Genomic DNA, 16,433 nt, shown 5'->3' with positions numbered 1-16,433 from the left:
ATTACGATTATATCGCAAACGAGTTGTCCCGTCTAGTAATTGCAATTTAAAAATTTTCTCGCCCAAGCAGTCAACTTATTGCACTCCTCGAAGTTTTGATGCCTTCCTCATCAAGTGATTCTTTTATTTTTTCCTGCGTCGCTCCGTTTGATCGTAGAGAAATTATACGTTTTCTGGCATACTCTGAAAGCTCCCCCATACTTTCGCAGTGTAAACACAAAGGCACGTCACACGTGTTGAGTTTGACAATAATTAACTCTCGGAAAAATGCAATAATATCCGACGATTGCCGATTTTATTACGAGGGGAACTGGAACGCGTTCAGGAAAAAATAGGAAGAAAATGGAACGCATTATTATTGTAACGCATTTGGAACGCAATTGGAACGCAATTGGAACGCATTAAGGAACGCGTTCGGAACGCGTTTCATGTTAGCTTTTTTCTGAGCAGTACTGTATATATGGTAAACTAAGTTTATTCGTGAGCGTAAATCAATTATGATTTTTGGCACTGCACTCGATGTAGGTAAATTCTAGAGGTTGAAAAAGTCTTAATCTCGAGTGGAATTATACACACTTCAAATTCAAGCTAAGAACAGTTGATGCAAAAATGAGTTAACTATTAGCCCTCCGGCAGGAATCGAACCTACGCTTATGCGATGCCGGTTCTTTTAGTGAAATGCCAAAAATTGAATTTGAAGTGTGTATAATTCCACTCGAAATTCAGTAACACCCTTTCAATCTCTTAAGTTTATTCGTGTTTATTTCCGTAGTTTTTAGAGACTAACGCCTGTTTCTAAGACCTCACTCACACTCACTCCCACTGAGTGGACGCTCATCCTCAATGAGTACAACTCACTAATGAATTGGATCCATCAAAATTGGATCGTGTGAACAGACCTTTAGTCATGTTAGGCAAAGACTAGGCAAAGAGTGGAAAAATGCCTTTTCAATCGCTGTGAGCATTGAAAGATTAGATTTCGAAGTTAGCTTCTGCTTTTTCGCGTTCGCTTTGTTATTGTGTTATTTCACAATGTGTTCATCGTCCGGTAGTGATTTGTACGAGCCATTCGAACGATTTAGAGTGTCTAAATGACCTTTATTCGTGTTGTTTATTCGACGTTCGATCTTTGTGTTCCATCGAACAGCTGTTAGATAATATTTATGAAGGCGACACGCTCTACGGGAAAGCCTAAATTAACTCTAACATTCAAGCAAAACATTTAGATCATCAATTTTGCTGTTTAAAAAGTGCATCTAAAAATTTCGAGAAACGGTATTGACACACCTTAATAGAAATCTCAGACATACCTGTATTAGCGCATTCAACTCCGGCGTCTTTACTATGACGGCAATATTGAACTCCCCAACCTCTGTGATGACAACTTGTTATATTTTGTTCCTTCCCATTGCAATCGACGTAACCCAGCCATATTTGTCCTGAGCCTGAAGGAACCTGCCCAGCATAAAGTGCTCTGGCAGCATCTTTATAACCAAGTTGACGACATGCAACCTGAGCATCTCTTATATCCCATTCATAATCACAGATTGTTCCCCATTGTCCATTGTAGAAAACTTCAACACGACCAGTACCATTTGCACTTATTGGTCCTTGCAATCTCATCAGTACCGCTTCAAGAGGATACAAATCTGGTATTTAGTTAGTGCTTAGTGCTCCTGCGAGGGTACTAATTCTGCTCGGAGATTAGGAATTACACCCGGAACCCGGAGGTACATAGTACAAATTCTATGTCTTGGACTGTGGACGGTCGACGTTTTGTCAATAGCAAGGTTCAGATTTGATTTCCATTACCACTACCGCTACCTTTTGCTGACCTATTCAGCAGGTGATTGGTTAATCAGGTAGACTGGTCGCATCTGATTTGTTTATTTCCCATTTAAAGTCTCGGTAGTGGTAGTGGAAGTCAAATCTGAACCTCGCTAGTAATGCGCATGCGCGACATACGACTGGTAATGAACAACGTTCTGATTGGCCTAGACAGAAAGTTTGTATGTATTTCAATGAGAACGTCAACAATTTTGTATTTAAAAATTGGTTCGTAAACTTTGTGCAAAATAAAACGAGAAGAAACAAGGTAAAGGATGACTGATAACTAAGAAGAACAAGGATACAGTTCAAGAAAAAGTGGTGTAAGAAAAATAATTGATAATCTGCAAGCTTATTAGTGTTTTAAAAGGTACGTGTTTACTTTTTTATTCTGTATGCAAACAGGGCCTCATAAAAATGAAGTAAGCATCATCCGTTTTCCCGTTTCTTTAAGCAAAAAGCTTATGGACTTTAATAGCTTTTAAACGTCAAAGTTGTTTCTGTAATGTGTATTCAGCAATAAACATTTCCCTTTTTAGCTTTCAAACGCGCAATGCGTGACGGTAGTTGATTGTCACGGTCAATTTGAGCTGTGATTTCGCCATGTTCAGGAACGATTTAGGTTAAGAAAGAAGGAAAAAGAGTCGGCAAGGTTTTCTTACAAACAAAATCGGTCCTAAGCAGAGCGATATCGCAACTCAAATTCGCTTGATAATCAACTAACATCACGCATTTCCCGCTTGAAAGCTAAAAGGGGAAAGGTCTGTTGCTGTCGAAGCTTTCAAGTGATATTTGTTCTATGAAAATTTAAATTAACACTTTCAAATTTAAATCGATTCTGCAATAGCCTTTGATAGTCGGTTAAAGTTACCATAATTGGCAAAATGAGAGTTAAATTGTTCACGTTTTTCTTGAAATACAAACTTTTGCATGGTCTTAACCAAATAGCAAGTTTCTTATTGCTAGTCTTTTACGCGTCCGAAAAAGACTGGCAATAAGAAACTTGCTAATTGGTTAAGACCAAAAGACCAAAATGGCAACGACCATTTGAGCAACTTTGGATTCGTCTATGTATTGTTAACAAACACAAGTTTCATAAATCTGCCAGCAGAACTGGTAACTTCGCACAGAGCATCGCGCCGGGTTTGTGTTTAAACGCTCACAGATTTAATATTTGATTTACGGCGTCGCAAGATCCGCACAGACTAATTCTTTTTCACGTGCGCTGGCAGACTTTTCTTCTCTCCTCTCTCTCCCTATGCTAAGAGCCTGCTTGCCGGCAGAAGAAATGATTTTAGCCTAGCCAATGAAAAAGGCCTATTTTTTAAACAACGTTCAAATATCATTAATACCAGTAAACAGTGATTTCAAACGTTTGATTTTAAAGTACAGTACTGTCCAGAAATAACCCACACTGCGGTTGCGGTTCGGTTGCACTTCCGCCATTTCGACAGTTACAGTCGAAACGCATGATCTACATTATAACCAAGTTGATGACACACAACTTTAGCATCTTGCGTATCCCAACCATAATCACAGATTGTTCCCCAATATCCATGATATAACACCTCAACGCGACCAATACCCTTTGCGCTTAATGGTCCTTGTAACCGCAGTTGAAGTGGAGAAGTTGAAAGATCTAAAAAGCATGTATGTATGATGAAATAAGAAGTGCTAATCTAACACCGATCTAGGCGTTAATTTAGCACCATAAATTTGAGAGTTTATTCAGAAGAGCTACTTTAACACCCCTGACATTTAACACCTTTTAATATATCACTAAAATATTGGCATGACATAAACACTTTTACGCATTAAAATGGCGGATAACAAAGAAATGATATAGGTTGATACAGAAGCAGATTTAGGCAGAATATAAAAAAATCTTACTATCTTATCACTCTTTATATTAGCAGGAATTGTAAGCAGCAAGAAGCAAAAAGTCTATGGTTGAGAACGGTTAGGTTTTTGCTTGCTTAAGCCTAGTGTAGGAAAGGGTGTGACTTAGTCTTATATTTCATTGGTTCTCGCCTTTTTTATTATAAATAATTCGTATTTTCAATTTCTAGCTATTCTACGATTACCATTCACAAATTTGCCCTGCGGTCATATAGAGTGACAACTTATTTCCAAACTTAGAGATTCGATACTTCGCCTCAAATTTTTACGTGTTAAAAGAACTAAAAGATTCGCCTAATTTGACCGCAAATGTAGTGCTATTTTAGCACTTATTTCTTCGCATTTGTGTTACTATGACGCCAAAAAGTGGTGCTATTTTAGCACCTTTTTTGTTTAGCTCCTTTTTAGTCATAAATCGACATCATAAAATTAACGATGCTGCGAAGACTTTCCGCGATGCTCGTTAGCAAATATCCTTGCTCCCTGTCCAGGAAAATTGCCAACTTTTAGCAAAATTTTCCCCAAATCTATTGATACCTTCATACCTGTTGTAGAACATTCTACTCCGGCATCTTGAGAATGAGAGCAGGAATTAATCCCCCAACCATTATGATAACAGCTTGTAATCTTTTCTTCCTCTCCAGTACAATCGAGAGCAACTAGCCAAATATTTCCAGAACCAGAAGGAACCTCATTCCTCTGAAGAGTTCTTGCAACATCTTGATAACCAAGTTGACGACATGCGACTTTAGCATCTTTCATATCCCATCCATCATCACAGATTGTTCCCCAGTGTCCTTTGTGCAATACTTCCACTCGGCCAGCACTTCTACTTGATAGTCCTTGCCCTTGTAACCTTAGCGACCCAGACAGGAAACCTAAATTGACATTGCATCTCAAACGTTTGCATTCTAATGCCCAACATTTTTTAGCGATGTTTTAACGAAAAGGAGGGTGGTTCTTAACAAATGCATTATGTGAAAATCGTGCTGTAGGCGATTTTTCTTCACATTTGACGTGTCGTTGTTTTAAAAGTTTTCAGTGCAAACGTTTGTTCAGAAAAATTTCCCAAAACCTCGATTTGTTATTTTGAAAATTGGGCGGTGTAATGTAAAGTTCCCTCATGGAATTTTTCTTTCTTGGAATGGGTATATACATAAAAGTGAAAAACTCTATACTCATTGCAATACATAGGTGAGAGTATCGTATCTCAATCTCCATAATGATTTACCTTGACACTGATGTGGTACAAATTGAATTAAAAAAAGAATTGTGCCAGTTATGAAGGCGAAGCTTGTCATCTCGTGAACAGGTAACTGAAACGATAACTGAAATATGCCTCGGTTATTATACTTTGTTAACGCATGTTCAAAGTTGCGAGGCTTAATAGAATATCCACGCAGTGTTTATTAGTGTGCCATTTCACAAAACTATTTCCTGTTGATTATTTATATCAGTGATGCTCAATTTGAGATCGACAATATGGCGATTGTTTTCATTTTATCAATGAACTGAAGGAACTACATGAAATCTAATAAGATACAGCCCGATTTTAAACAAACACAAATATAAAAATTAATATACAGTAGTAAATAGTAATAAAAATCGAGCCACTTATCGATGCTGCTGGCGACGAGCCGACGACGCCACTTAATAATTCAAATACTTATAAAATGTTGTTGAATATTTAAATTTTGCATCATAGCAGTATAGCTAACGGAAAATAATGGCGATAAACTCACTATCCGATTGTTGTCCTTATTTTCAATATTTCATCCAAGATTTCGCCTTTGGCGTCGATCAGTAACTGCATGCATGTTCGACTCCCACATTATATTGTGCGGTCATGACAGAATTGTAACTAGGAGGTACGTCATAAATAATCATCCTCACATGCGATTAATCCTTAAATCTCAGGTATAACTAATATTGAGGAAAATTACTCGTCGCGACACAGCTATTCGCCTCATCAGTTTTAAGACAACAAAACTTTTCACTACAGTATAGGCATGCAGCATTGTTCATGCAAGCATAACCTGGTGGATCATAAATTACAAAGATAAATTTGATTTACATTCGCTATCAGCTCAGAAGTAGAAAAAAGATTGATTCATACTATATATGACTCATTTCTGTTTGTGCAAAGTAGAGGAAATTGAATCAGTGATGCATGTCATGCCACTTGTGATCAATATCAAATGAATAAAGCAATCTCTTTACTAGACGAATAATTAATAACCTTTCTGCTCGTTGCACGCGCGAGAAACGGCAAATGTCTTCAACGTCAGATCAGTGTCGGATCTAGGTTTAGTCAAAATAGATTAGTACAGTTTAAAATCGTAATCACATTGGTAGATTTCAATCTAAAAATATTCTTTTGACATCTATAACCAATAACGTGGTTACTAGAGTATTTTGAATCATATAAAAAAATTTAGCTGTGTAATTTATTGTCACCGCTACACTTAAATCCGCAACTGCATCAGATGTGGGTCATAAAGCGTCTATCTTCTTTATTCACGTCGCTCTTTTAAGAAGCTTAAAATGTCATGTGAATGTGTTCCTCAATGCAACGAAGTTCATCAATTTCGGATAGAAATATATGCCAGTCTTGGGATGATAAACGCGTGACGTATGAAACGTGTAGGTGTATAATTTCTAGGAAAATTTTAAAACTCATCCCCGTTTAGCACAATATAAATTTATCTTTACTGTTTATTTACAATAAAATTTATCTAAGTTAAAGCTGATAAATCTAACAAATTAAAATAATTAAATGAATTTGAACTGTAAGGTCTAATAGTGGCACTATAAGCGCACTACAATAAATCACTTCCTGTATCATTTTGCCGAACTGTATCGCATTTTTATAAAAGTTAGTACATATTACGTACTTTTATTCTTCGGCACCTTTTATTCTGCAGCACCTTTTATTCTTCAGCACCTTGATTTAAACGATATCGAATGCCAAAACGTCCCAAAATCTTTAAAGATCTGGATCATCACATGATACGCAGATCCATGCAATTAAGCATCAATTTTGACATACGTCTTTGAATTTGAAAAGCTTACGAATACGGCTTAAGAATACGGCTGGATAATTGTTACCTCGCTGTTGTTATGATAATGTACCCCAGCATTCCACAAGTCTATTTCTGCATTCGTTGCATGTATTTTTAGCAAACGTTATAACATTAAAAATATTATAAAGTGCAAACGTATCGTTACTTATCGTGGCAGGGAAAGCCTATGTGCATGTGTCTGGGGTAGCATTGACCTAATTTATACCTACTGGTAGCATTGGTCTACTTTGTAATTCCGTACGATAAACATGTATGCTACAAAATTAATGTAAAGAAATGGTAACTTTTTATTCCGCTATGAAATTTTGAGCACTAATTAGTACGTGGTGTGTTTCGAAAAATAAACAGTTTTGCAGCACACTTTGCGTAATCCCCATGGCTTTCATTTCATTTAAAATATAAAAATAAACCGGTTATTTGTGCGAAATTGGCTTGCTTATTTTTACCGTTTTATAACCTTTGTTCTTGCGGATATTGTTCCAATAGGGAAGTTATTATTGTTCTGCCCAACTAATATAATTAAACACCCGCAAGTATCACAAGGAACGTGTACAACAAAAGATACTTTATGGCACTCCTTGTATTAACATTTATTTATTCAGATCATCCATGCGGGCGAAGTTTGGCAAGCAAAAGATAGCGGGCAAACCGACATAAGCAGGCAGACGGGAAATTCTGTCAACACAAAATATGCTGCGAACCGAAATAACCTGTGTCTAGCCCCCTAAGTGTGTCACTTTCAGGATAACCATTTGTTATTGTCAGGTGATTTTGCAAACATTTTTTTAATTGCTTCATTAAGGCTGTCAAAGTTGTTATCGAAGGCCTGTCGTAACAATCTTCGGAATTTGTGCGTTAATGAACGAATTTACACGGCATATAACAATAACGACACTTAACATAAACTGAGAGGTTTGGTATTTTCCCAGTCAATGCATGTTACCCAAACGGCTGTCTTTGATGTCAGCTATTATTCTAAGATCAGTTTAAAACGTTCGCAATCAGGACGAACTCTATGCAAGCACTATTTAAACAGGCTGCTTAAGTGGATATTGGTGTCTTAAGTGACTACTATAATAAGTGTCTTAAGTGACTATACAGGGTGTATCAGAAAAAACTAGAAGATTTTAAAATGTTCAAAAAACTATCATTTTATCAAGATATCTCAAAAATATATTTACGTCTAAGTATTTTAGTATCTTCTGGCTTATCTAACAGTAAAAACTAGCAGAAAAATTAACATCGAAAAGCGGGAGAACGGTTTGTAAAAGCCTCATTTTTAACCGCTTGTGCAAAGAAAATGAGACGTTGAAAATCCAAGTTCAGTTAAAGAGGTGAAAGTTTGTGCAATGTATCGCAATTTCAAAAAATTTGATAAACATTAGGTCCGCCGCGAAACGTTTCAAAATTGGATTTTTTCCCCCGTTTACTCTGCTCTCTCGTAACTTTTTACATGCAAGAATGATTACATGCATGAGTGATAGTTTGAATGACGTACTTAAACATAACTAACAATGAATACTCTTGTTTTCATTTAACAAAGAGTGCTGGTAATTACGTCATTCCAACTATCACTCATGCATGTAATCATTCTTGCGTGTAAAAAGTTACGAGAGAGCGGAGTAAACGGGGAAAAAAATCCAATTTTGAAACGTTTCGCGGCGGACCTAATGTTTATCAAATTTTTTGAAATTGCAATACATTGCACAAAAGATTCCAAACTTTCACCTCTTTAACTGAACTTGGATTTTCAACGTTTCATTTTCTTTGCACAAGCGGTTAAAAATGAGGCTTTTACAAACCTTTCTTTCGCTTTTTGAGGTTAATTTTTCTTCTAGTTTTTACTGCTAGATAAGCCAGAAGATGCTAAAATACTTAGACGTAAATATATTTTTGAGATATCTTGATAAAATGATAGTTTTCTGAACATTTTAAAATCTTCTAGTTTTTTCTGATACACCGTGTATAACCTATGTAAAACACGCATTCATTTCTAATAAAACAATATGGAAAAATTATGCGACTTCCAGAGTAATGATAGCAGTTAGAGTTCCGTTGACTGCCAATATTGTAATCGATTGATATATTGATTGCGCTGTATATAATTTATCAGTTTAATATTTTTGTTTGTTTATATTAACAATGGGCTAGCATGACATGAATTTTCTAATACCCTGCATATCAAATTAAATCGTCCGCCATTATGCAATATGGAACCACAACATGAACGGTCGTCTACGTTATGCGCATGCGCCAGTGTGAATTCCCAGGATCTTGATTTCGCGAGAAAAAATTGTATTTTGAAACCAGGATTTCCACAATGCATGGGAATTTCCTTGCAATTGGCAACCACAAGGGAGGGAGGGATCTGTTTTAATATAATATTTGATGCATTCTTTTCAAAAGTTCTTTGTTTCTCTCTTTTGTCATTGCCATCCCCCTAAGAGGACAGTCGTATGCAAATAAGTTGTGGAAACCCAGTTTGAAACGTCAACGCATAACTGTAATTTCGGAAAATTTTGATTAAATTTATAAATTTATATTATGAATTTATATTTAAAATATTGAATATATATATTCCCAACTACATTAGAGGGAAACGCGAATGTCAGGACTTTTTTTAACAAATAAAAAGACCAAATTTTCGAATAATTCAGCGTGTATAATTAAATCTGAAGATATCACTCTTGCTAATATTTCACCCGGCACAGCTTTAAAAAGTCATTCTTTTGTGGAAAACACAACTTTAATATTCTCAAAAGCATTTCACTACAAATCTGAATGTGTGATGTGGTAGGAAAACTCCAATCGACAATTTTGTCCCGTTCCTGCCGTAACTTGAAAAATCTGTTTGCGTGAATATCGCATAATAATCCGAGATCAAAATTTTCAATAACTGATCATTGTGTTTTAAACCTCTTAATTTCTCTTGATTGGCTGTGGTAATACTATAAGTTTGTTCCTGAGTAATCAAAGATTGCCTAAAATTCTAAATCAATTTTTTATAATTTGCTTATTTTTTTATTATCTTAATTACTCGTTGTATATAACATACAAATGGTCATTCATTTTGAATCTTCCCACCCACAACTTTCGTATCTTTTGTTACCGTTTTATTTACGACTGACAGGTTTTCAAACTTTGCGAGTTCTTAAACGATATTTTTTCTTTTAAAATGGACGTTCATTCTAAACAATTTAATAGTTGTAAATAAAATAACACTGTATTGGCCTTTTTTTCTTCTCTGTGAAAATTTAACTAATGCAGGTTTTTTGTCAAGAAACGCGTAGGCATGGCCCATGTTGTCGTCCGCAAGAATTTCCGGAAAAATACATTACCCAGCATTTGTTCTCATGGCTTCAGTTTAATTTCCGCGCAGTTTTCAAATAACTAAAATTTTCCACTGATATATATATATATATATATATATATATATATATATATATATAATTATATATATATATTGCAGAAAAATACATGTTTGATACTGCTTGTTATGGATAACTGCACTGAGATTTACGAATCATAGTCGAGAAATTCTTAAACTATTATCCTATTAAAAAAAGGATTACAGTGCGTATATTATAAAGTTAAAAGATATAATAATACATCTTTGTATTTCAGTTTACAGATTATATTTATAATTAACAATATATCCACAGTATATTGATTTTTACCTCATCGCTAATCAAAGTGCTTGGCAATTTGCTGCGATCTTTCCTCCACCATGGCGAAATTTATACTACCCATTTTGGAATTTTAATATACGAGTTATATATAAAAACAGCAGATACGGACACCAAAATCACATAAATTACAGGCTATATGCTAAATTATGTTTGCATCCTTACGTAATGTTATTTTGCACCCCTTATCTTTATTAAATGTATCATTTTTTAATATGTGCTGAAATTTATGTAATAAACAAGTTTACTTAAAAAAATGATATACGCGTGCAGTTCTGTGAATTCGTACCGTGAATTCTATCGTATTACTGTGACTAATTATTTAGAGTTTGATAAGTGTTGTCTGGATCTCTCGCCTTATCTAAATCAGCATAAGTCGAGTAACCATCGTTTACGGCGCCTTTTGGTGACTGGTAGCGGTTTTGCGCCAAATTTTTAAGATTAACCTCTTCGTAAATTGGGTCTGGATTTGTATCTTGAACATCGGCACTTGATGCAGCTTTTCCTAACCATCGCCGACGATAATACACAACAGCATATGCAACACAAAGTACAACAATAATTACAGCCACGACGATGATGAAAGAAATATACCATTTAGTGCCGTCCTTCGACCCTTTGGAGTGTGATTTTTCTGAATATAAAATTTGCATTAGTTTTTTAAAAAAAAAAAAACATTAGGGTAGAGCTTAAGGAATTTTGCAATATATACACTTCCATTAATTTTACAAAAAGAATTAATATCTGAAATTAACCTTTTTTACAATGATGCATATTTTGGTTTTCATTCTGTGCCTGGTTCGTTGTCCACTAATTGCTGTCTTGCAGCCAGTTTACTGGTCGGTTTTAGTTTGTATGTTAAATCTATCTGTATCAAAGGACGATAATTCTGCATTCAACAGCAACTAAGTCAGTGGTTAAGTTTTGGTCGAAGGTTCGCCAATTGCATGCAGAGCTAAAAGCTGGAAGGCATTATATTCATATAAATATTCCGATAGATTTATTTACAACTATAGCTTAAGAACAAAAAAGGCAGGGCTCTATGAAATATACCGGGTGTCCCAAAAAAAACTTTACCTCTTTGTCTTAATATAACTCAAAAACGAATAAAAGTCATTAAATTGAAATAAACTCCACTGCATGCAAGCAGGGCTAACTTAGATTTTGATATATAACACTAAATTATTGATGCGATATTTACGGAGATACAAGCATTTGATGTCGCAAGGTACTTTCAAAATCTGTGCAAAATTGACAAAAATCGGTTATTAAATTAATTCGAAACTAATACTTTAACTTTTACGTTTTTAACTTTAGTGATTTTAACTTTAAATGTACGCTTTTCCATTGCAAACTTACTCTTATATAAGAGCGAACAATTAAAGTTAAAATCGCTGAAGTTAAAAACTTACCACGGGAAGTGGCATGCAAGTATTTTCGAATTAATTTAATAGCCGATTTTTGTCAATTTTTCACGGATTTTGAAAGTACCTTGCGACATCAAATGCTTGTATCTCCGTAAATATCACATCAATAATTTAATGTTATATATCAAAATCTAAGTTAGCCCTGCTTGTATACAGTGGAGTTTATTTCAACTCAATAGCTTTTATCGTTTTTGAGTTATATTAAAACAAACAGGTAAAGTTTTTTTTGGGACACCCGGTAGTTTGTGTCATTAGTTGATAATGAATTTCAAAAGAAATTTAAAAGATTGAAAACAATGAAAATTGACATTTAATACCAATATTTAATTGATTAAAAGACTGCCAATCAACATTAATTTTAATATCCTTGGGAAGTTTATTAGTGATCAGTGCTTACACTTATTCAAATCTGCTCACACATTCATTAAGGGCCGGTTGTAAAAAGCGCTAAAACTACGGATTTTGAGCTGTAAGTTTATATTTCGCGGTATAAGTTTAAGTCAGTTTATGCCGTGAGACGGGCAATTTAAAGTTATAAAAAAGGCGAACCATACTTTCTATGTATTGCAACCAATAATTCAGTGCCAACTTTTTCTTACCACTAAAAAGGACTTCAATTGAATTTCTGCCTGCCAGAGAGTCACTTTTCCCTACGCATACGTATGTTCCACCATTTGTTGTATTAATATTCTTGAGAGTCAAAACATTCTCTTTCTTTTTCGTGTCACCAATCTGTGTGTCATTTTTATACCACGTCACATCGGCTGGCGGGTATCCGTTTTTTCCCTCACAAAGACATGTTACACTATCACCGATATTAACAATGATCAGACTGGAACAATTGATTGTTACATTTGGTTTTTCTGAAATATATAAGTATATGTATCATGCGGCTATGCAAGGTTCAGAAACAGAAAAAATGAATTACAAGTACTTCTATAACGCCTAGCTGTAATAAAAAAACATTCACCCTCGTAGTCATTCAGTTTGGCATAGCAATTCTGCTATTACTGGTCGATGATGAATGATATGGTCTTTCTTTAATCAAGAGTAAAGTTTATGATAAATCAAGCTCGCTTCAGTAGAAGTACTGCAATGCAAAATTATTTTGTGTATTTTTATTCGTAATTTTACTTTAAATTATATTTACCGTAAAAATCGATCTCAATTGACTTTTCATCCGTGAAAGTGTGGATTTTCCCAATACATTTGTATGTTCCACTATCTGTTTCAACAACATTACTGAGAGTCAACATGTTTTGTTTCTGTTCTGTGTCACCAAACTGGACGCCATCTTTATACCATGTCACATCGACTGGAGGTTTTCCACCTTTTCCTTCACACAAGCATGTTATATCATCACCAAGATTTACTGCGATTAAACTGGAACAATTGACTGTTATATTTGGTCTCTCTGAAATGTATTTTTACATATTTTTACAATCGAAGAAACGCCGGGGTAACGTCAGGTCCATGCGAAAAATCTCAAGAATATAATACATTACCCTTAATTAGGACTGAGTGATGATATGCCTAAAAAATCCGACCCTTTGGAAAACAGGGCACTGTTGCTGAAAAGCTACCGCGTGCATAAATATGTTAAAATAAAGATAATGAACAATTATTTGCCTACGTTTAGGATCCCGTCTTGCTTAGATTAAACTGGGCGTGAAACGGCTTTTGGTTTAGTGAAATGAAAATAGAAAACATTACCAAAGCATTGATGTAGTCTTGTTGACAATAGCATGTGTATCTTTGGTTTTATATAAGTATACTTATTTCAGAACCTCAAAACCATGAAATCGAGGGATAACGTTCATGGTGTCGTTGCATTTATTGTTGCATCATTAATAAAGTGGTGTATACGGACGGATCTCTTTTCGAATCGCATCAAAAGAATCTATGAGCAGCACTATACATGAATAACATACGCCTAATTATTGCCTTAGTTAACGCCCCCTATTTAAATAATCACCTGAACATTCTACTCCAGCGTCATAATCATGAGAGCACGAGCTATAGAGGACACCATAACCATTATGTGAACAACTTTTAATATTTTCTTCTTTCCCAGTGCAATGAAGGTTGTTTAACCAAATTGGTCCAGAACCAGGAATAACCTCGCTCCTCTGAAGAGTCCTAACAGCGTTGGGGTAACCAAGTTGACGACAGACAACCCTGGCATCTCGTAAATCCCATCCATACAAACAGATTGTTCCCCATTTCCCCTTGTAATATACCTCAACACGACCAGTACCATCATCTTTCAGTGGTCCTTGCAGCCTGAGTGACACATTTATAGCTGTAAATAGTTGTGTATATAAAAGAGTAAATATATAATAGTGTGTTTATATGCCATTTAATAACTTAATAATTTTGAACCAGTAAAACAAAATATATACTATTTTATACACTACCACTGGATACAACTATATATAATGCTACTTGTGGGCATTATTGTTGTTATTGGTATCACTAATTAAAAGACTGATTTAGAACTCAGGGGCCAATTGTTCGAAAGATGGATAAAATAATCCACTGGGTAGTGACTTTTTCAACCGTCGTAAAAAACCTTGAAAACCGATAGAGCTACTTATATAATAAATTTATAATCGTTTTAAAGTATTTTAACTTATTTTAACTCAAAATTATGTGAAGTGGCCATGCCAAGTGGCGAGGATGTTATTAATGTTTGAAATAATCACACTTTATCTACCTTTCGAACAACCGGCCTCAGGTAGATTTAATATTCATGCATGCAGTTACTGGTCTTTTTATAAGTATCGCAGTATTTGACTTTATAATGTAACAGATGCGAAGTCGAACGTAACCAAATTTGGTATAAATAAATTACAATATAAATGTTTCTCTTTGGTCATACGTTCAGGGTAGAAATTCGACTAAAACGTACTTTTATAAAGCTAGGTACAATCTTAATTTTAATTAAATATAAGTTATGATTTATAATAACACATTACACTTTTTGCCCGTCGTTAAACGAAAAAGAATGACATTAATGTAATTTAATATTCGAAAATACAAGTTGGAACCTCATTAACACATTATGTGCAAGTCAATAAGTGTAAAAGGATGTTCAATATCAACAATTTAGGCAGTCATGCGGAAAACTGAAAGTCATCAATCAAAGATGGAAATTCACTAAGAGTATACAAAGTACAGACATAGAAACAAAAGAGTTTTTCGTTTGAATACAACAAAATTAATGTTCAATTAGAGAGAATGTAATTTCAATGCCAGCCTTGTTTTATTGATAATTAAGTATTAATGGCTGGCAGTGTCAAAATGCAATCTTCTTCTACAATTCATTGAATACATCTTTTCATTTCTTCATCAACTCAAACATTGCGGCGCCCTCCACGTGGTTGTTCTTCAAGTCGTCCTTCGCACAGATATCGAGCGATTATACTCCTGGCAGTTGATCGTTTATAGCTAAGGTATCAGCAAAAGCCAGGAAATCTTGATCTTGTTCCTCGAATGCTCTAATCAACCGTTCTTTCTCCACTTGTGATACGCTTTGACGTTGTGCCATTTTAACAGTAGGCACTGAAGATCAGCATACACCAACCAAAGATAGTGTTTAGCAATTCATTTTTATAGAAGAAACACAATGGAAACGAATAACGAGCAATTTTATGGATTATTTCGCGGCAACCGCGTTCCTATGAGCAAGTGGTAAATACCGACCTTATTGAAATTACATTATTCTCTAAGTGAACGTTTGTTGTATATAAACGAAAAAATATTTTGTGCCTTCACTTAAAAAATCTTTAACTATTCTTGCATTCTTAAGGAATTTCCATCTTTGATTAACGAGTCTCAGTTTTATGCACGAATGCCTAAATTGTTGATATTGAACATCCTTTTACGCAGATTAAGCTGCGCAAATGTGTTTTTAAAATTCCAACTTGTATTTTCGAAGATTTTTATGGAAAGTTAATCGAGGGGGGCCATATTCATATATTCTGCAGTGCCCGGCTAAATGCTTAATTATTTTGAAAACAACTTCACTTTCAATAGAAATCAGCCAGGCATAATATATATGAATATGCCTCCCCCCCCCAATTAACGTTCAAATGACGCTAATGGATTTTAAAATTACATTAGTGTAATTCATATTTCTTTTAACAACTCGCAAAACGTGTTTTATGTGCATTAAGATTCGAAGGAAGGCACATATTTTATGACTATGAAACCTTTCGACTGCAAGCAAATGAAATTATTTCTTTTTCGAAATGTTACTCTTTCTAATGGTCATTCACAGTGTCAGATGGATTCATTTATCGTACTATCCTACATTACCTGCTCTAGAGCATTCTACTCCAGCGTCCCTAGAATGAGAGCAAGATTGAGCTTTCCCCCAACCACTGTGGAAACAACTTGTAATATTTTGTTCTTTCCCAGTGCAACCAACATTGGTTAGCCATATTTTTCCTGAGCCAGGAGGAACCAAGTTTCTTTCAAGAGTTCCAAAAGCATCAGGATATCCAAGT

General features: G+C 34.9%; 2 protein-coding genes and 1 pseudogene across 2 annotated transcripts in view; all 3 read right to left on the bottom strand.

Moving 5' to 3' along the window:
* Positions 1–1,022: 1,022 nt before the first annotated feature.
* On the bottom strand, positions 1,023–1,623 carry LOC114529932 (annotated as a pseudogene).
* A 1,658-nt stretch (positions 1,624–3,281) lies between these two features.
* Positions 3,282–5,027, bottom strand: LOC114529931 (deleted in malignant brain tumors 1 protein-like). The gene is made up of 3 exons (XM_028551497.1): positions 4,958–5,027; positions 4,272–4,604; positions 3,282–3,466 (listed from the first exon to the last, which is right to left on the bottom strand). The coding sequence occupies exons 1-3, from the start codon at positions 5,025–5,027 to the stop codon at positions 3,282–3,284; spliced, it is 588 nt and encodes a 195-aa protein (XP_028407298.1).
* Positions 5,028–10,386: 5,359 nt separating this feature from the next.
* Positions 10,387–16,433, bottom strand: part of LOC114529955 (deleted in malignant brain tumors 1 protein-like) — a 48,275-nt gene continuing 42,228 nt past the window's right edge. Inside the window, exons 15-17 of the mRNA XM_028551523.1 lie at positions 13,073–13,336; positions 12,522–12,785; positions 10,387–11,129 (exon numbers count right to left, since the gene is read on the bottom strand). Coding sequence (XP_028407324.1) covers positions 10,810–11,129; positions 12,522–12,785; positions 13,073–13,336 — 848 coding nt within the window. The 3' untranslated portion in view covers positions 10,387–10,809. The remainder of the gene's footprint in view (positions 11,130–12,521; positions 12,786–13,072; positions 13,337–16,433) is intronic.

The sequence above is a fragment of the Dendronephthya gigantea genome, unplaced genomic scaffold (assembly GCF_004324835.1).
Source record: "Dendronephthya gigantea isolate DGI-Jeju-01 unplaced genomic scaffold, DenGig_1.0 000058F, whole genome shotgun sequence".
NCBI lineage: Eukaryota > Metazoa > Cnidaria > Anthozoa > Malacalcyonacea > Nephtheidae > Dendronephthya > Dendronephthya gigantea.
This window is presented reverse-complemented; position numbering and strand designations above follow the sequence as displayed.